General features: G+C 39.6%; 2 protein-coding genes across 6 annotated transcripts in view; one reads left to right on the top strand and one right to left on the bottom strand.

The window, feature by feature from the left end:
• BDP1 (BDP1 general transcription factor IIIB subunit) overlaps nucleotides 1-11133 on the bottom strand; it is an 85239-nt gene extending 74106 nt beyond the window's left edge. For 3 of the 4 annotated variants that reach the window (XR_015148957.1, XM_086362103.1, XM_086362105.1), the window contains exons 1-7: nucleotides 10687-11133; nucleotides 8997-9273; nucleotides 7059-7168; nucleotides 6134-6193; nucleotides 4029-4157; nucleotides 2780-2943; nucleotides 1476-1570 (exon numbers count right to left, since the gene is read on the bottom strand). Coding sequence is in view for 3 of the 4 variants with exons in the window: in XM_086362103.1 (XP_086218229.1) it covers nucleotides 1476-1570; nucleotides 2780-2943; nucleotides 4029-4157; nucleotides 6134-6193; nucleotides 7059-7168; nucleotides 8997-9273; nucleotides 10687-10898 (1047 nt within the window). In the remaining variant the exon portion in view is untranslated. The remainder of the gene's footprint in view (nucleotides 1-1475; nucleotides 1571-2779; nucleotides 2944-4028; nucleotides 4158-6133; nucleotides 6194-7058; nucleotides 7169-8996; nucleotides 9274-10686) is intronic. The other variant, XM_086362104.1, reaches the window with a different exon arrangement.
• A 2854-nt stretch (nucleotides 11134-13987) lies between these two features.
• Nucleotides 13988-21098, top strand: SERF1B (small EDRK-rich factor 1B). Of its 2 annotated transcripts, none has more exons than XR_015148955.1 (3): nucleotides 13988-17469; nucleotides 18453-18561; nucleotides 20832-21098. XR_015148955.1 is itself a non-coding variant. In XM_086362102.1 (3 exons), the coding sequence occupies exons 1-3, from the start codon at nucleotides 17447-17449 to the stop codon at nucleotides 20902-20904; spliced, it is 189 nt and encodes a 62-aa protein (XP_086218228.1). In that variant the 5' UTR covers nucleotides 17278-17446; the 3' UTR covers nucleotides 20905-21098. The 2 variants fall into 2 exon arrangements, 1 of the variants encoding a protein (XP_086218228.1); XM_086362102.1 differs by having other exon boundaries at nucleotides 17278-17453.
• The last annotated feature ends 283 nt before the right edge of the window (nucleotides 21099-21381 follow it).

Below are 21381 nucleotides of genomic sequence, written 5' to 3'. Positions count from 1 at the left end.
TTAAAGAAATTGAATTTATAATGAAAACCCTTCGTCCAAAGGAAATATAGGCCCAAATGATTTCACTGGTAAATTATATCAAACATTAAGAGGAGAAATAATACTAATCCTAAATAAAGTTTCTCAGAGTTCAGGATGCGAACACTTTCCAACTCATTTTCCACGACAACCAAAATGCTGGTACCAAAACCACAAAGACACTAAAGAAAATTACAGACCAATACTGTCATGAACAAAAGATACAAAAAATCCTCAAGAAAATATATTAAAAATCAGCAACATATAAAAAGAATACAGTATGACTAACTGGGATTTATCACAGCAACGCAATGTTGGTTCAAAATTTGAAACTCAATATAATTTACTAGTCCATTTTTACTTTTCTGTACTTTGCCCAAAGACTTGCTGGGACCACACTAAATTTTTTTTTTTCACACTAAATTTTTAAGGGAAGAATCTAAACTATTTTTAAGAGAAACAGTCTCAATTCAGTTCAGTCGCTCAGTCGTATCCGACTCTGCAACTCCATGAACAGTCTAGTGACAAATTTATCATTAAATACTCAGATCCAAGAGCTCCCCTAAACAATCAACTTCTAGCCTTCAAACACTTTAACATTTTGTTCTCATTGTATCAGAGATCAATATTCAAAAAGGAACATAAAGAATATAAAAGATCCCTCATCTTCTACAGAAATAGAAAGACCATTATGCTATACAATGGTTCCCAGTAAATCAGTCTATGCCTGATCTATTTAAAAAAAAAAACAAACCTAACTTTCCTAATAGTCCCTTCAATTAATGAAAAAGAAAGCCCATGGTCACATAAAAATCTCACTATGAATTAGAAATGCATTATAGCAACATAGTGTGCACTCGAATGCACTCCAACACAGGAAACTTATGATGAGGTTTCTCAACAAAAAGAACTATACGACAGAGAAAGATCATTCTTTTAGGCATATTTAAGCACTAATTGATAAACATCATTGCTGTTGTTAATAGTATCACTTAAAAAAAAACAAAAATTAGTATCACTGGTTGTCCTCAAAGTTAAAGTGGCCTAGGAAAGCAACAATCAGAGAACTACATAACTCAGCGTGTTCTTTTCCTAGAAAATTCAAAGATACATTTTGTGTTCAAAATCTATCCTTAACCCCAAAATTCTGGTACATTTATTCCTCTTCATTATCTAACTGTACTTTTATCTCAGTTTCATTGGCTTTGTTGGTACGCCCTCAAATCCCTTATAGAAGTGGAAAAAGATAAATAAGAACATATAATACTGAGGGTTAAAGAGACAATACTCATTTTAGAACTGAGAAATATTATATTACACTACTTTTTGAATGATAAAGGACAGATGTACCAAAAACACAGTAGCAAAAAAGGATGGACTGAGATTTCAACCAAAGGTTTAAAAGACAGTAATTTTTAATCTCTTTTCAATCAACAAATGTAATGAGTTTACTTTACCTTAATTTCTATTCTTGCTCTGTGAGGAAAAAGCTGTCCAATCATAGAAAAGTCAGTTCCTACCATGCTGATGGCTAAAAAAAACATATCTGTCTCTGTAAAAATAAAAGATTTAGAAAGACTGAGAATTAATCTTATAAATATTTCAGAGGAAAAAAATTTTACACAAGTATATAAAAGTGTTAAGTCGCTCAGTCGTGTCGGACTTTTTGCAATCCCATGGACTATAGCTCACCAAACCCCTCTGTCTATGGGATTTCCCAGGCAAGAATACTGGAGTGGGTTGCAATTTCCTTCTCCAGGGGATCCTCCCGACCCAGAGATCAAACCTGGGTCTCCTGCATCACAGACAGATTTTTTACCGTCTGAGCCACCAGGGAAGCCCTACGTAAGTATGTATTTTGAGTTAAAAGTAAATTTGACAATACTGAAGTTTTTATTAAAGTCCATCAAATCTTTAATCATAGAAATATACCTATGAACACATAGACAGTTCAATTTTACTGCAAGGAGCCTCATGGATCTAAAAACACCTTCGTTAAACTTTTATATAAAAATATGGTTTAAGAAATTTGCATGTTCATATCAAAGTAGCTGGAATTTTTAAAAAGACATTCTGCCTATCTGGTCTCAAATGCCTTGAAGAAAACTTTCAGTCAGAACCAGTACATTAAAAAAAAAAAAAAAAGAACCAGTATATTGCTGCAATGTAAGCAACTAAGATGTGCTAAGTAGTACACAAAAGAAAAGTAGCTAGAAAAACACTCAGGAACAGAACTAGCCTCAAGAGAACAGGGCTGGGGAAGTCAGAAATTCATTCTGTATTACTCTGTTGTGTCTGAATTTTTTCCCAAAACAAACTGTACCATTTTTATAATAAAAAGTAAGTAAAACAAACAACAGCCTGCAGTAGGTAATATATGCTTTTTTACATGTACTTTTTATCATTAAAGACTGTATTATACAATAGTGAGGTAGAATATTATTATGAGCACTAAAAATATTGGTAATTTTTCATTAAAATGATGTTTGCTGTACAAGGATTTGACAATGAAGAATATTCCAGCTGAAATGATCATAAGGCTAACCCCTAAAAAGATGTCGAAAGTAAAGTCAGAGGCATAGTTCTATGGTGGGGCAGGGGAAAGGTGCCAATAAAATTAGCTACAGAAAAAACTAGCTGGTTTGCATTTTATTTATTTATTTTTTACTCAGGGGATACCTGGCATAACACAGAAACCAAGAAACAAATTCACTTCATTTCCAATAAATAATCTACATAATTCAAAATGAAAATCAGTTACCTTTATTTGACCATGGTTTAGAGTAGTAGCTTTTCCTAAAGCTGGAATATGTAGTTGTAGAACCACGCTCAAATATGGGGTCATTTTCTTCAACCACACAGGGACCTTTTGTCCTTAAAACTTCTACAGTTAAACTGAAAGAAACATTTTTAAATAGATCCACACTAAACATGTAAGGAAACAAACAGTAAATGAGATTTAATAGTTATATTCTGAAATCTACCATGCCAAAAACCACATCAAAAGTATAATACACAAAACAAAAAAGTAATATACATTTGAAGTATGCATATTTTCTAAGAATCTGCCAATTTTCACTTAAAATGTGATTGCCAGGGAGCAAAAATTAATGCCAACTTGTTTTTAAAATCCTTAATAGAAATATAAAATCTGTAAAATATCTTTGGGCCACCTAAATAACTGTTTTTTTACTGACTTCTGCATGTCTCCTACATTTAACATAGCTTATCATGCAATACCCAATAGGGGATATTGAGAAATATAAGCATTTTATATTTACATTTTATATTCCTGCACACAAAGCAGTTAAGTAATGCTTTTAACAATAAAATCATCATCACAAAATAGTGCAAAACAACATGCATAAACAATTATTATTAACAGCATTATATTTTCATTTATCATAGAATTTATATCCTGTAAACCAATTTATTATTAATTAAACTGTAAGGAGACTTTCCATCTCTTTTTTTTTCTTCCTAGTTTATCTTCTTTTTTAAAGAAACACACATTGGAAAGACAAGTAAGTTTCACACTGCCAAATTTGAGAAATTTAATGTTATAACTAAGAAATTAAGCCAGAAAGTTAATTAAAAACCATAAAATATGTTTCATTGAATTTTCAACAGTTAACACCACACACCAGAATATGGTAATAGTTAATAAATATTGACATCAAGGCCGAATTAATCTTTGAAATGTATTCTTAGTTGCGGACAGTATGTGATTAGTTCAATAGCTCATTTCAACTACCAGTAAAATTAGTAAAACAATGGTAGTAGGTTAGTGGGCGGCAGGTCAGCAGTACCATCTTCTCATGTAAAGGACACAATTATAAAAAATTGCTAAAAATTATAAACAAATCTAACCCACCCTTCTATTTATAACATCTATTACGCAAATATAAATATCAGTCAAAGTGACAGTGAGAAATACGGAAATTCAATCTCGCTCATTAGACAAAACTCATTTGTTCTCAAAACCACAATCTCTCTCTCTCTTAACTTACCTTTCTTCATCCAAAATAATAGAACCATCTTCTGCCACTTTTACTCGAGGAACCAGCAAGGGCCCATCATCCAACTCTTCTTCTATTTCTTCGTTATCTTCACCATCAGGAGTAGTCTTGCTTTCTTGCCTACCAAATGTCAAGGTAGGTTAGTTCATACAGCCATCAGAGACATCCCCTGAGTACTATGAACTTCTAAAACAAACTACTGCACCTTCAACCTTCTGTTAATAGCTATTTCCCACTTTTGCTATAACCTAACTGAAAATACTATGTTATTGAGACCATGGCTATAAGATTTCCTCAAATTGTATCTAGTAGCATTTCATAGGAGTCTTTACTCTCTTTGAAAAGAGAAATAAATGCTCATCTATTCTATCTCAATAGAGCATTGGAGTAAACCATACAGATATTATAAAATTAATAAAATTAATCCATACAGGATTAATTTCCAGATCATTTTATTACCTCTTCAGAACAATCCTTGGGGGTTAGATTTTCACACCCATTTGTTGTCTGGAGAAGATAAATTACTGTTGCTCTAGACTACACAACAATAAGAGTAGACCAAGAAGCCAAACACAGTTTTCCAAATAATGGTTCCAAACTCCATACACTTTCCATTCAATTAGATTATCACTTTAAGGTCTTACTGAAAGAGGCATAACCTATAAATCTGTAAAAACAAAACCCATTTCTGGACTTCCCTACAGTGGATAAGAATCCACCTGCCAATGCAAGGGACAGGAGTTCAATCTCTAGTCCAGGAAGATTCCACATGTCACAGAGCAGCTAAGCCCATGAGTCCCAGCTACTAACCCTGCATGCTGCAACTACTGAAGCCTGCCCGCCGAGCCTGTGCTCCACAAGAGCAGTCACCACAAAGAGAAAGCCCGCACACTGCACTCAACAGTAGCCCCTGTTCAACTGCAACTAGAGAAAGCCCAGGGAGAAGCAAAGACCCAGGGAAGCCAAAATAATTAATTCATTAAAAAATAAAACAATGCAGATTCTAAGAAAAAGATTAGTCATTACAGGGAATTCCCTGGCGGTCCAGTGGTTAGGACTCGGCACACTTCACCGCCCTGGCCTGTGTTCAATCCCTGGTCACAGAACTAAGATCCCACAAGCTGCGTGGTATGATCCCCCACTCCAAAAAAAAGTAATCATTACTTAAGGATTCTTACTTGAAATAATAACCACAAAATTCCAATGTTTCTGCTATTTTTCCACAATTACAAGTCCACAATAACTTCCAGTGTCTTGGAGGGATTTCTTCTTTATTTTTGGGCCGTGCCGTGTGGCACATGGGATCTTAGTTCCTGGACGAGGGATTGAACCCACACCCCCTGCAGTGGAAGCACAGGGTCTTACCCACTGGACCACCAGGCAAGTCCTTTTTGCAGACATTTCTTAGGAATAAACTAATATATATAACAGTGAAAGCTTGTATGCAAAAAGGGACTCTGCAGTTGTGTCAAAACTATACCTACTGAAGGACAGTATATACAGAATGCTAAGGGAAAAAAATGGAAAGATAGAAAAAGAAAAGGCAAAAGGAGAAAATGGAAAACAAAGAAAAGAAAAGGAAACAGAAAAAAATAGGTTTGCTTGGGGAGAGACAGACTAGACTAAAAAGATACATTTAAAGAGTGGTAGTTGGTGATGGACAGGGAGGCCTGGCGTGCTGCAATTCATGGGGTCACAAAGAGTCAGACACGACTGAGCGACTGAACTGAACTGAACTGACCATTTGTTGCCTTCAGAAAGAAGGATTAGGTGGCAGAAAACAAAGTCAGAAAGATTTTCTCAGTATTTTAGTCCCTTTTGAATTTTGTACCATATGAATATCATTATTCTAAAAGAAAACCTTTTTAAGTCTAAAAACTTTAAAATCATAATACTATTTATATATGTAACACACAAAGTACAAATACATAGTGTGAGGCTTCCATATTGATTTAAATCAAGCAGCTTTTTTTCTTGTTGTGGGTCTAAAAATTCCTATCACGTGTAATTTAACTAAAATAGGAAGAATCATTTGATTTCATTTCTTTTTAAATGTACCCATAACAGAATATATTCAAAACAGATGAGATGCTTACTCTCGTGTTCGGACTGGTGTTGATGATTTTTCAGTTTTCTTTTCCTGCTCCAGTGAAGAACTATCAATCACAAATTAAAACATACCTTTTAATAAACAAGTAATTTACAGTTTGTCAATTCCATCTGAGGCAAGAAGCAAATAATTTACCTTGCAATTTTTTTTATGATATACCATAACACTAACACTAATGATGGTGTGGTCCTACACTCAATTTTTCACTTAGGAACTTTTGTTATCAATATAAATAATTTGTTAGGCCTTAAGAAGGAAACACTGTTCCCTCAATTCCTCAGCAAAAGCATGAAGCAAACTCGGTGGCTTGTTTCCAACTCCTAGATGTCAAACAACTCAAAATCTCGGTTTCCAGCCCTTCCCTCAAGTAGGTCAAAGACCTGCTGAATGTGAAACAGGCTACACTGAAAATATGCCACTACTCCTACATTCACCTTCTACCCCATCAACAACACAACAATGAGCAGGTGTATTATAATCTCTCTGCCTCCCCAGACTAACTTTGATCAAACAAATTTTGTTCTTGTAGGATTGGTTAATCAAATGTTGCTATGTTTAATTAGGAGGTAGGGTATAAAAGTTAGATCACCCCTTTAGACCACATTATAGTATGTAAGAAATATAAATGGCAATCCAGATTAGAGAAAAGCTGTTTAGTTGGTTTTTACTGCATCTTGGTAATATAACAAAGGAAATTTATCTTTAATCTCAGAGGTAAAGGTCATCATTTACCATCCCAAGAAAATAGTTACCTGAAATAACACTAATTTTTGTTATAAAATTCTTATCCAAATGGACATCACACGTGCTAAACATTTCATCAACATGTTTTTGGAAAACTTGAACTCTAAAAGTGATACTTAAATCACTACACACTCAAAGAAAGTAAAATAGAAATAAAGATTACTTACGTCATTGGATTGCTTTCTGGTAGATAATATATGAAGTCTCTCATAGTCATTTTGGAACGATCCAGTGGCCTCTGAGTTTCATTTACGGCATACTTGTTTTTCCATTGCTTCTAGATACACAAACACACAGACATGCACTGTTATTTGACAAATACAGAAGAGCTTTAGGGGAAGTCCCTGGCAGTCCAGTGGTTAAGATTCCGTGCTTCCTCCACTGCAGGAGACACGGTTCAATTCCTGCTGGGGGCCAAAAAAAATACATAAATTTTTAATACTTTTAAAAAGAGATTTTTAGATGTATATATTTACTACATTCATTGCAAGTGTGTTATTGAGTGTATTATTCCCATAACAATTATGCCTAATTTTAGGAAAAATTTTATAAACTGATCAAAAACTTGTAGCACATAAAACCTCTCGGAGCTTATTTCCTCCTAAATAAATAGTGACAGCCATTTCATACAATTGAGATATTTGAATGAGATAGACATAAACCACAAGGAAGGACTTCCCTGGAGGGCCAGTGGTTAGGACTCCACGCTTCACTGCCCAGAGCAAGAGTTCAATCCCTAGACAGGAAACTAAGATTCAGCAAGCCTCAAGGCGTGGCCAAAAAAAAAAAAAAAAAAGGCACCAAGATAAGGGCCTTTCTCTTAGTTAAAAAGGGAGGCACTCTACAAACTAATAATAAAAGTTGACATTTGCCGGGCTTACTAATTGGTAGACACTAGTCTAAATGTGTTTTACCCATATTAACTCATTTATGCTTCACAACCTTCCAATGCAGATGGACACTATTACCAGTCTATTTTACAAATGAGAAAACAGACATGGAAAATTACTTAAATTGTTCAACATCACATATTAATAGTAAGGGAGGACTCTAAAGTTCAGCCCTTAAGTATCAAACTCTAGAGGTTACATGTTTCACTACTCTGTTACATTGCACTCAGAAAAAGAATGCAGACTCTATTATACATATACACACGTATTTCCCCCATTCATAATTTCCCATATTGTCAGTTTAGAAACGGAGAAGGCAATGGCACCCCACTCCAGTACTCTTGCCTGAAAATCCCATGGACGGAGGAGGCTGGTGGGCTGCCGTCTACGGAGTCGCTAAGAGTTGGACACAACTGAGCGACTTCACTTTCATTTTTCACTTTCATGCACTGGAGAAGGAAATGGCAACCCACTCCAGTGTTCTTGCCTGGAGAATCCCAGGGATGGAGGAGCCTGGTGGGCTGCCGTCTATGGGGGTCGGACACGACTGAAGTGACTTAGCAGCAGCAGCAGCAGCAATTTAGAAAATATTACTAATTCATTTTGCTCAACTACACGTGTCATAATTCAAATGAATCTAACTCAATTGGACATCCTCGCGAAAAATCTCACTGAAGGATTAGTTTATAAATACATTTGTTTGTGTATCTGTATATGTGAGTGTGCAAATGTGAAACTTCTATCTGTGGCCTCCACCAAAAAGAATGAAAGATACAGATGAATAAAATACAGAAAAATTAATACGGGGCAAAAATAGCTTATAATTCCATTGTGCTTCTCAATCATTCTCTCAACAAAGGGAGATACTCTATTAATACGAGGGATCTTATTTGGTTTTGTTTCCCACATCAAAATGCTATAGATGCTTGGGACTTCCCTGGTGGTCCAGTGGCTAAGACTCTGCTCCCAAGGAAGAGGGCCTGGGGTCCCATCCCTGGTCAGGAAACTAGATCCCACATGCTACAACTCAGAGTCCACATGCCACAACTAAAGATCCTGTAAGTTGCAGCGAAGATCAAACCAAGGTTCACCGCAGCCAAATAAAAAAAAATTTTAATGTTACAGATGCTTATTTTTCCTCCAAATGACAAGTCGACTAACATAAAAACAGAAACCTAGAAGGCAACAGTCAAAATTCTGATTTTTCTATCATACCTTCTCTTTCCTCAATTCTTCTTTTAACATTTCCCTCAGTTTCTGGGCTTTGTATATTCGGTATCTGTCTGAACATGGCTGTTTCTCTTTTGTTGGAACAGGGTTTGGCTGTGGAGCTTCTTGATTAACTGTAGATAATGGATGAGGTTCTGAAGGAACACTGACACTAGGTTTGACCAGACTAGAAGTAGTTGGTATTCGCTTTCTTCTCTGTGAAACAGTAGAGGAAGGCTTACTGGATTCTTCAACATCCTTCCCATCATCAGTCTTTTCAACACTGTTGATATTTAAAAAGAAAAAAAACGGTATTATGGATCTTCTTTGAAACATTCTAGTACTAGTCTGACAAAAATTCAAAACAGCAAAGCCTTTTGGATTATTAAAATCATAATCACTTATTAAAAATCAATGACTTAAACAGAGGTTGCCATAAGGAGAAGAACATACAATCTATGGGCTCTTACAATTAGCAAAGACCCACCCAAAAAATAGGAAATATATGATAAAAAACACACATATTCCCAAAATGTCAAGCTGTATTCTTGAACTTAAACAGATCAAGACTACAGAATGAGTAATTTTGTAAATTATCAATAATCATGCATCACATGTACATTATCTCTGTGAACTTTATTAATTTAACAGCTGAAGCCCAGGAACACTGCCAACTGCAGCTGGTCCCAACACTACAGTAACTGCTATTTGTATTCCATTGTTGGGAGAAATTCTGAAAAAAATTCATGTAAAAAACTTGGAAATTACTAAGTACCAGTTTGAGATCAACAGAAGTCAGGCCAAAAAAAGGAATAAAAAATAAATTGTCACCTTCCTGTCACAATATAAAAGAAATTTATGCCATCTCACTGTTATTTAATAGGGTTGATTTTCATTGGTCCCCTCACATTTATAGTATAGAAACAGAGATCATTATTAGCTTAACATATCTTCACTTTAACTACTTTGTTGCCTCACCTTTAAACACCTAAAGATAGGCAACTATTCCGCATGTCCTGTGCAAGACAGTTTTTATCAGTTATCTCTAATCTCCACAATAACTCTTGAAGTGAGAGTTATCCCCACTTTGCAGATGAGTAAATTCTGCCTGAGCAAAGTCTATAAATTGTAAAATAAGTAGAAGAATCCTGAATCCAACTGTGGTACATGATACATGCTTTTCTGTTCAGACAACAGATTCACCATAGTTAAAGGGGCACACCCACAAATCAAAACAAGTAACCAGACTTCCTTTCCACTGACATAAATCAGCAGAATCAAAATAACACTGCTTTTCTTTTAAAAATAAGTGTTTTCAAGATTAAAAAAACAAACAAATTTACACACTTACCCCTACAATGTACTTCAAAAGGATGAAAACAGTGGTAACCTACAGGCTCTAAAGAATAGTACCACGTGTGAGTTTTCCCGAAGACGGTTAGACCGGGATTCCTCCCACCACCACTTGAAGACATGGTCCTCTCCCCGAGAATCTACACCCTGTAACAAAACCCACACCTGCCACACCGTGGTCAGAGGGACCAACTGCACTTGGCAGCGTGTTCGTGGGCCTCAACTGTCAGGCTTAGTGCAAGCGAGGGAGTACTTCTACGGTAAACTTTCTTTGCTCAGCTTCCAGGTGACGCGCCCGGAGAGGCAGGGGCAAATGAAAATGCTCCCCTCTGCGAGCACTTACCTGCTCTTGGGAGTCTTTTCTTGGGGCTGCGCTTCCCCGAAATCCACCGGGGGCACATCTGTGGACTCCGCCGGCTTCGGAGCAGAGGCCGCGGCAGGCTCCTGCGGCCTTGGAACCTCTTGTTCACGCTGGGAATTGGGGGCGGTGGAGGCCCTGGCGCCTGCTCCGGGCCTGACATTCGGCTTCACGCTAAGGCGTGCCCTGCGGAACATGGCGGAGCCAGGGGGCCCGGGGAGGCGGCCCCAGGGCCGCTCGCAGCCCCGAGCCCCGGCCGCTGCCCGGAGAGGGCTTTAGAACTACGCCCTTCTCACAAAGCCACACCACCAGCCCAGCGGCCAGCTACCGCAATTTCGCGCCCCGGCCACCGCCCGGGATCTCCCGCCGCCGCCTCTTCTTCATGACCCTGCTACACTAAAAGCTAAGTTTTCTCCTATACCTTGCTCCCCCGCCCTCGGAGGGCGCCGGAACTGATTACGTCATCATCCAGCGCCGGAGAATGACGTACAGCGACCGGAGCCATGGTAACTGTCAAGCTAGGGAGCCTGGGTTACCTGAGAACCGGAAATACTGAAAGAAAGACTTGTGGCAGTGTGCTCTTCTCTCTCCAGGGGTCCTTAGGAGGCGTTCAAAAGAGGAGAAGGAAGTAGTAATCCCTCAGCCCACACTTTTACGGAAATTATTAAAACTGCTGGCCTTGGGACTTCCCTGATGATCCAGTGATTCCATTGCAGAGGGCACTGGTTCCATCCCTGGTTGGGCAAATAAGAACCCACCTGCCAGGTAGTGTGACCAAAAAAATTCTTTTTAAACTACTGGACATTTTTAGTGAAAGTGAAGTGGCAAAGTCGTGTCCGACTCTTTGCGACCCCATGGACTGTAGCCTACCAGGCTTCTCTGTCCATGGGACTTTCCCAGCAAGGGTACTGGAGTGGGTTGCCATTTCCTTCTCCAGGGGACCTTCCCAACCCAGGAACTGAACCCGGGTCTCCCACATTGCAGGCAGATGCTTTATTCTCTGAGCCACCGGCCATTTTTAGAGGGTCCTGTAGAACACTGTCTGTTCGTCACCACGTCCTAAGGCTTAAAAATTCTAAATTGAAGGGACTGCTCTGGTGGTCCAGTGGTTAAGAATCCTTGATCCAATGCAAGGTACATGGGTCTGATCCCTAGTCCGGGAACTAAGATTCCACATGCCAAGGGGCAACTAAGCCCCTGCACCAGATCTACTGAGCCCAAACTCTAGAGCCCACAAGCTGAACTACTGAAGCCCTTGGGTCCTAGAGTCTGTGCTCAGCAACAAGAGAAACCACCACAATGAGTCCCTGCACAGCAACTAAAGTAGCCCTGCCTCACCACAACTAGAGAAAAAGCCCACCAGCTGCAACAAAGACCAGCACAGCTATAAATAAACAAACAAATAAGGTAAAAAATAAAGTTCTCCAAAAAATTCTAAATTGAGTAGAATGTAGATTAGAAATTCAAGTGTGAAGAAAGTGGTAACAGTTAATTTCCAGAAAGGGAACTGTGTTTCTGAGAAGTAAGTCATGGGAAGAACAACATTCATTGTATACCTTGTTTACTGTTAAACGTGAATATAATCCCTGTTCAAAAATTATTATAGTTAATGAGAATTCCCTGGAGGTCCAGTGGTTAGCACTCTGCACTTTCACTGCCAAGGGCCCTGGTTTCATCTCTGATCACGGAACTAAGACCCACAAACCTTGTGACACAGTCAAAAATTAAAAGAAATTTAAAAGTTACTATAGTTAAACTTTGTCAATTAATGTGAGCATTCTTAATATGCTTCAAGAGGGAAGAATAGAGCAATAAGCAAGGAATACTGGGTGGGAGAAAAAAATTCAACAAGTGAACAAGATAATTTAAGAATTATTAAATGCCATGAAAGAAATTTAAAGGAAATTATGACAGAGGTTAATAGGAGGCTGGCTTACCTTATGCAGGGTGGTTAGGGAAGTACTCTATGATGAGAGGGAAAATGTCCAGAGAACAGACTGACTCTGTAGATTGTGGGCCTGTGTTCTAACTGGTTATACAAGTCCCCTGACTCATAGGAGGAAAACAAAGACCTGACTTCCTTCTTAGAAGGAGAAGAAAATTCTATAAGAACATCTTACTACATTAAGAACAAAATGTCAAAGGAAAAAAATCCTGAACTGATTAAAGAGATTGCTAGTTCATCCAGAAACAGAAAGAAAAGAGACAAGTGTTTTTAAGAGTAGGAAAACAAGGCTGAAAAATCAGAAGAGATTCCTTTAAGACTGAGAAGGAAATGAAGGTCTGACATGGTCTCCCTCCAGTACTCTGGAGAGGGAACAAGACCTCAAACACACCTCAGAGAGCTCAGTTCAGTTCAGTCCAGTTGCTCAGTTGTGTCTGACTCTGCGACCCCATGAATCGCAGCATGCCAGGCCTCCCTGTCCATCACCAACTCCCGGAGTTCACCCAAATCCACGTCCATTGAGTCAGTGATGCCATCCAGTCATCTCATCCTCTGTCGTCCCCTTCTCCTCCTGCCCCCAATCCCTCCCAGCATCAGAGTCTTTTCCAATGAGTCAACTCTTCGCATGAGGTGGCCAAAGTACTGGAGTTTTAGCTTTAGCATCATTCCTTCCAAAGAAATCCCAGGGCTGATCTCCTTCAGAATGGACTGGTTGGATCTCCTTGCAGTCAAGGGACTCTCAAGAGTCTTCTCCACAGTTCAAAAGCATCAATTCTTCTGCACTCAGCTTTCTTCACAGTCTAACTCTCACATCAATACATGACCACTGGAAAAACCACAGCCTTGACTAGACGGACCTTTGTTGGCAAAGTAATGTCTCTGCTTTTCAATATGCTATCTAGGTTGGTCATAACTTTCCTTCCAAGGAGTAAGCGTCTTTTAATTTCATGGCTGCAGTCACCATCTGCAGTGATTTTGGAGCCCCAAAATATAAAGTCTGCCACTGTTTCCACTGTTTCCCCATCTATTTCCCATGAAGTGATGGGATCAGATGCCATGATCTTTGTTTTCTGAATGTTGAGCTTTAAGCCAACTTTTTCACTCTCCACTTTCACTTTCATCAAGAGGCTTTCTAGTTCCTCTTCACTTTCTGTCATAAGGGTGGTGTCATCTGCATATCTGAAGTTATTGATATTTCTCCCGGCAATCTTGATTCCAGCTTGTGCTTCTTCCAGCCCAGCATTTCTCATGATGTACTCTGCACAGAAATCAAATAAGCAGGGTGACAATATACAGCCTTGACGTATTCCTTTTCCTATTTGGAACCAGTCTGTTGTTCCATGTCCAGTTGTAACTGTTGCTTTCTGACCTGCATACAAATTTCTCAAGAGGCAAGTCAGGTGGTCTGGTATTCCCATCTCTTTCAGAATTTCCACAGATATTAAGAAGAGGTGGCAAGAATACACAGAAGAACTGTACAAAAAAGAGCTTCAAGACCCAGATAATCACGATGGTGTGATCACTGACCTAGAGCCAGATATCCTGGAATGTGAAGTCAAGTGGGCCTTAGAAAGCATCAGTATGAACAAAGCTAGTGGAGGTGATGGAATTCCAGTGGAGCTATTTCAAATCCTGAAAGATGATGCTGTGAAAGTGCTGTACTCAATATGCCAGCAAATTTGGAAAACTCAGCAGTGGCCACAGGACTGGAAAAGGTCAGTTTTCATTCCAATCCCAAAGAAAGGCAATGCCAAAGAATGTTCAAACTACTGCACAATTGCACTCATCTCGCACGCTAGTAAAGTAATGCTCAAAATTCTCCAAGCCAGGCTTCAGCAATATGTGAACCGTGAACTTCCAGATGTTCAAGCTGGATTTAGAAAAGGCAGAGGAACCAGAGATCAAATTGCCAACATCCGCTGGATCACCGAAAAAGCAAGAGAGTTCCAGAAAAACATATATTTCTGCTTTATTGACTATGCCAAAGCCTTTGACTGTGTGGCTCACAATAAACTGTGGAAAATCCTGAAAGACAGCTCAAGGACTTGACAAAAATAACCCCTGCTGAAGATATCTCAAAAATCTTAGAGCTACCGCCAGAACCATACAGCTTTGGACAGCATATTCTGGTATACACTGAAGACACCAGACCTTTCCCCTAATGTTCTGTTTCACCTCAGAGTCTATGGTATTCACACAATTCTGCGGGTAAAGAAGTAAAAAATGACTAGGATTTAATTTCCTATTTGTAAAGAGATGGGACTAGAGTCAGATTCAATTTTACTATTTAAGATAAAATCATAAGATATTTTTACATATCAAAGTTGGTATAGTCTTATCAGTATTATAATTTTAAAAGTCCCCAGGTTTGTCTGGCAGACACACATATTACTTGTATACATAGTATATACCATGTGTATCCCTGCAGCTCAATAACTATAGTTGTAGCTACAAAGAAAAAACTCAATTAGACTCTTAAGACCACACACAGAAACAACTCTACCACTTAACTTTAATCCCAAACTCCCCTCCCTTCCTCTTTAGATGATCTCTTTATCTCTATAAAGTGCCAGAAAAATCATTCTTTCCCCCTGCTCAAGTTACTGCAGAAGAGGACTCTACGTGGAAACAGACACCTGGCCTGTGAGGAGTACTGAGGAGGACGAGTGGGATTCAGGGACAATGGTAAGCAGGAAAGGCTCTGGGAGGTTGAAAGAATGATGACAAATATAACTAACATGTGAGTGCATTCCCGTGCTGGGCACTGAGCACTTCACATATACTCATTCGATGAGTGAAGGAGGCACAATTACCTCCCCAATTTTTAGGTAAGAAAGCTTTAATGCAATGAAATAACATTCCCAAGTTCACACACCTACTCATTGGGAAAGCTGGGCTTTCAATATCCAGACATTCCACATCCAGAACCCTCAAAAAGTAGTTTTTATGAGGTGAAATAAAAAATGTTGAAGCTTGGTCATATATACTTAGAGGTCCATCATGGTATGTTCTATACTTTTTTATATATATTCATATATATATGAATTATTAAAATTAAAAACTTTAAAAATTAAAAAACTTCCAAATTAAAAACTTAAAAAAAAATAGGGTGATTTTAGGGTGTCCAGACAAACTCTACACATTTCTCAGTTTGAAATAGAGGAACAAACAAAGAAAATAAGCACCAATCATCCATGTCTGTTTCTAGCACGGGCAAATGCTCCATGGCTTTTATGTAAGTTTAGGTTCAGTTCAGTCGCTTAGTTGTGTCCAACTCTTTGCAACCCCATGGACTGCAGCACGCCAGGCTTCCCTGTCCATCACCAACTCCCAGATTTTACCCAAACTTATGTCCACTGAGTTGGTGATCCTCTGTCATCCCCTTCTCTTTCCCAGCATCAGGGTCTTTTCAAATGAGTCAGTTCTTCGAATCAGGTGACCAAAGTATTAGAGTTTCAGCTTCAACATCAGTCCTTCCAATGAACACTCAGGTTGGATCTCCTTCAGAATGGACTGGTTGGATCTCCTTGCAGTCCAAGTGACGGTCAAAAGTCTTCTCCAACACCACAGTTCAAAAGCATCAATTCTTTGGTGCTCAGCTTTCTTTATAGTCCAACTCTCACATCCATACGTGACTACTGGAAAAACCATAGTCTTGACTAGATGAACCTTTGTTGGCAAAGCAATGTCTCTGCTTTTTAATATGCTATCTAGGTTGGTCATAACTTACATTCTCGGCTATTTTGAATTCGTGATAAGACTGCATTCCCTAGCACTCTCTCCCCATCACACAACCCAAGCACAGATCCACAGAACTCTAAAGTACTATCCACCGTGACAAGCGCACTGGGATCAAATGGGAAATGAAGAGACTTTGAGAGTCCTTTTTAAATTTGAATCTCACTTCTATCAGTCCCTACTTATTAGGTCTGCGCTTCTGGTCTCAGAGTCTCAGGCTCCTCTTTCCTAAAATGAGAATTAAGCCTACCTTGGGCTTCCCTGGTGGCTCAGATGGTAAAGAATCCGCCTGCAATGTTGGGAGACCTGGATCCGATCCCTGGGTTGGGAAGATCCCCTGGAGGAGGGCATGGCAACCCACTGCAGTGTTCTCGCCCGGAGAATCCCATGGCGGTCCCTGAGGGCGCAGAGTCGGAGACGACTGAACAACTAAGCACAGCACAGCACAAGCCTACCTTGAGGCTTGGTGCGTGAATAAAGAAGGAAAAGATGTAAAGGGCCAACACTGCCTTTCACAATTAACCTTCAACCTGTTCTGTCCCCCTTCTCTCTGTTCGGCCTCTACAATGGGATGCGGTGAAACAACAACAAAAAAACTAACGTTCTTTGTCGAAAAAGTTATAGATACTGTTGTGTTTACGTCTTTACCAAAAATATGGGGGCTAGTGAAGCCCCAGTGCCCCGGATACAGAGGGGGAAATCCCCAAACGCCTATACATCTCTCAGACTCAAGGACCCGCTTTCAGGACGCCACCAAACTTGCACGGCCAAAGAGAACCCTGAGACCGACCTACGGCCCTACTCTGGCAGCTGCGGCTTCGGAGCCCCAGCAGAGCACAGCCCCGCCCCCCTGGCCGCGCACGCGCAGTCGCTCGCCGGCCACGCCGGCGGCTGTTGTCGGGTCTCGGTGGGCGGGGCCGCCGGCAGAGCCCAGGCGTATCCCGGCGAGGGGCCGGCGGGGGCTTAGTCTTCCAGATCAACGGGTGGGGACGGCGGCTGAGCGTGCGAGGCGGTCGTTGCTTTTCCGAGTCGCTCTCTTCCAGGCTCGGTCCGGTTGTCATCATGGCCCGTGAGTGTGCGGACGGGTAGGGAAAGCGGCGGGGAGTGTCCTGCGAGGAAGTCGAGCTCCGCGGCGTGGCGGGCGAGGAGGCAGGGGCGGGCTGGTGAAACCCCTTCGGTCTAGCAGCTACGGGGACCAGGTTTTTAGTCCGCGGAGGGAGAGGGGCTTTGGAGTCTGGTCCGGCCTGAAAGGTCCGGCAGGTAGGTGTCCGCCTCACTGGGGCGAGTTGACACGTAAGGAACCCCTCCCCGGAGGTGAGGTGTGTGGAGATCCCAGGGAGCGAGGTCCTAGGTCTGGAGGTGGTTTATGCTGGTACTTACTACTTAAAGTCCTGAGGCCTAACGAGCACTGGGTCTCCTCTCTAGTTCTTTGTTTGGCTCTGGAAGGTACTGTCTTGGAAGCAGCTGTATTTGCTCGCTTAACGGTTGAATTACAATGGGCCAACTTATGCGAGGGCTTCTCTGATGGTTTAGCGGTAAAGAACCCGCCTGCCAATACAGGAGATACAGGCTCGATCCCTGGGTCTGGAAGATCCCCTGGAGAAGGAAATGGCAACCCACTCCAGTATTCTTGCCTGGGAAATCCAATGAACAGAGGAGCCTGGCGGGCTACAGTCGTCGCAAAAGAGTTGGACACAAATGAGCGACTAAAAATAACAAAATGTGTGCGAGATATGATCTGTGGTATGGATCTTTCTCTCTTCATCTCAAAAAGCCAGACTTTATTTTAGGATACTGGTCCATATAGACAGACCATTGGAATGCTTCTTTTAAGAGGTCTGGTATTTATAGTCAGGGAGCACCTTAAGGGGTACCATAATATTATTAAGACCTTAAGTATTTACCTTTAAGCTTCCTTCTTGTCGTCAGATCCCTAAACACCTTTCCATGCAGTACTCTGCTGGCTCATCTTGTCAAAGGCAAACTTCAAATCCTTTTAAATAAGAGCCCTAGAATGGAATTATCAATTTTGGAGATGGAAAAATAACATGGCTGTTTCTCTTTGTAGGTGGAAATCAACGAGAACTTGCCCGCCAGAAAAACATGAAGAAATCCCAGGAAATTAGTAAGGGAAAAAGAAAAGAGGATAGCCTGACTACCTCTCAGAGGAAGCAGCGGTAAGTGATAGTGAAGGAATTCTCAAGTCACAGAAGTTTTCATTCTGAAGAATGGAAAGCAGTTTTTAAGTCCTTAGTAGAATGAGGCCTAACCTGCAGGAACAGGTAACAGTTGCCTATCGGTTATGTGCCAGTCATACTAAAACTATGTAGGGTAGTCATTATCCCAACTCATGGATGAAGAATTTGAAGCTCTCAAGCTATAATTTGTCTTGCAGAGAATTTCATTCAACTCCACAACAACCATAAGAATTTCATTTAGCTTCTGTGTGCAAAGCATTGTTAGGTGCTAAGGATAAACATTTTCAAAGCAGACAACCTGCCTATACTTGTCTGTATGACAGGTCACCAATTATATTGATAACTCTTTTGAAAAAGATACAAAGTATATGTAGTTATATCTTCAGAAGCCACTGAATTGGAGAGAATGCAGATATACAGCCTTGATATATGACTATAAATGACAAATAATATAAAGTTGCTACAGAAATACTTTACAGCTTAAGGGTTTTTTAGGAAAATCATTCATTTTTCTAAAAAAAAGTTAGCAAAATTTAATTTTTTTCTAAAATCAAATTTTGTTGTCCATGTGAAACTTGGAGATCAGGTGAATAATTGATGACACAGGGTTCATTATGGCTTCTCTGCGGTCCTCAAGCCTGGCTACACATTAGAACCACCTGGGAAACCTTCACGTCTGCTCAAACCTGTGCCTTACACCCAGTCCTGATTTAATCGGTCTGGGGTTGGACATTAAAAGGTGCTTTAGGGAGACTTCCCTGGTGGTCCAGTGGCTAAGACTCTGTGCTGGCCCTGGAATTAAGATCCCGTATGCCACCATGCTACAGAGCCCCCAGAAAGGTGCTCTAGGTAGTACATTTTATTATACTTAAGTTAAACCTGACTTTAAAAGTTCCCTAGGTGATTCTGATATACAGCCAGAGTTTAATGAGGTTGAATCCCTTAATTACCACTTCACATTTTCTGTGACATTTATTGTTAAAGTGATAAGCTTTGCTTTAAATTTGCTTAGATAGGAGTAGAGGTGAACTAATCAGCGGAGTGATACAGGTCAGTAACGCTGAAATCATATTTTTGTTGGGAGACCTAGTACAGCGTGGCTTAGTGATAGCCACTGCGTAATGACTACCCACTATTTACAAAGCTCTGTGCTAGGTGCTCTATATCAACCTCTACTCATTACAATCATGAAAAGCAGTATTAGCCTCAATGCATGCAATGAGAGAGTGAGGCTCTGAACTTCAATAACACTACTAGTGTCATACAGCAAACACAGCAGAGTTTGGTCACAAACAGAAAAGTAACTTTTTATTCAGGATACCTCATTTTTTTTGGGTAACTGTCTTGTTTTTCCTTCCTTCTCATTCTTTATTTTTGCTATTGGCTTTACAGAAATGTCTTAATGACACGGACAGAGCTACTTATCCTGAATTAAAGCCTAATATGAAATATGCAGTGACAATATAGGAAAGAGCCTCGACTTTGAAACTGGACAAACCTTGGTTTTTATGATTTGAGGCAGATGAGTTAGCTCTAAGCCTTTAACTTTTTAACCTGAAACATAAAGACAATAACTCAAAGTTGTTGTGGGATTTAATTCAGAGCCAGCAAAATGCCTGGCACATTGGAGCTGTTGAATATACAGTGGTGTAATATGTTTTTAATATGGGCTCATGGACCATCCAGCCCAGGTAGTTTGGTCTTAGTTCTTAGTACTTGCTGTTCAACCAGAGACACAAAGGGTTAAGAAAATGCCCTGAATATCCTGCTTGAGTGTAATCCATTTTTCATCACTAGCTATTTGGCTTTTGGCTTGTAAGAAACTGAATTGCTTAATATAATGACATCTATGTCCTAATCCTAGGTATCATTTAAGATACCTAGAACACTTCTGAAATGCCCCTTTCATGAAAAAATTTAGAGTGAATTAACTGTGTTGACAACCAAGAATAACTGCCATTATTTCTGCATATAACTGCCTCTTGTCAAATGATGTGTAGATGTGTGGTATATATGAAACATAAGGACACACACACATACCTGAACACAAATTGTATTCAAAATAAGACTTCAAAGCATTTCTGTTCTTTGCCTTCCCATTCATTCCATCTCCACCCATGAAAATGGAAAGACATGAAACTGTATGTCTTCTTTTAAATTGTCTTCTATGATACTGAATGGATTATTATAGAATACAAGGGAGAACATAATTTTTCTGTAACGACTTACAGCCTTTTTCCCCGTTATAGGGACTCTGAGATCATGCAACAAAAGCAGAAGGCAGCCAATGAGAGGAAGTCTATGCAAACAAGAGAGAAATAATGACTATCTGGAAAACCTGGGTGCTACTGCTAACTAGGTGTATCATAAGCTCTATGATCAAGATTTTGTAGAGTGAACAGTCAGTACATATGTTATATCCTTATAAAACTATTTTAAACTTTTCCTTTCAACCTGACTTAGTGTGATGTTTCAGAACCACTCTTCAAAGAATAAAACACTAACCATGCATATGACATATTGGTGAACATTATTTTTTTTATCAGCAGTGAGCATTTATATAATTTATTAGAAAGGTAATATGATCAGGTAATAGGATCATGTATACAAATCTAGAATCTTTGCCATAAACTTTGTTAATGTAGATCTTTAAAGTCTATAATATATAATAGTATAATAGTTTATATATAGCATATAGTAATATATATAACATAGTATAGCAGAATTTAAGATACATTTATCTAATTTTGCTCTGTAGTCAACTAGTTTGCTTGAAGAATTTACAAAATAGTGCAAACC

The sequence above is a fragment of the Bos grunniens genome, chromosome 20 (genome assembly GCF_055505025.1).
Source record: "Bos grunniens cultivar Pamir isolate PY7600 chromosome 20, Bosgru_T2T1.0, whole genome shotgun sequence".
Lineage (NCBI taxonomy): Eukaryota > Metazoa > Chordata > Mammalia > Artiodactyla > Bovidae > Bos > Bos grunniens.
This window is presented reverse-complemented; position numbering and strand designations above follow the sequence as displayed.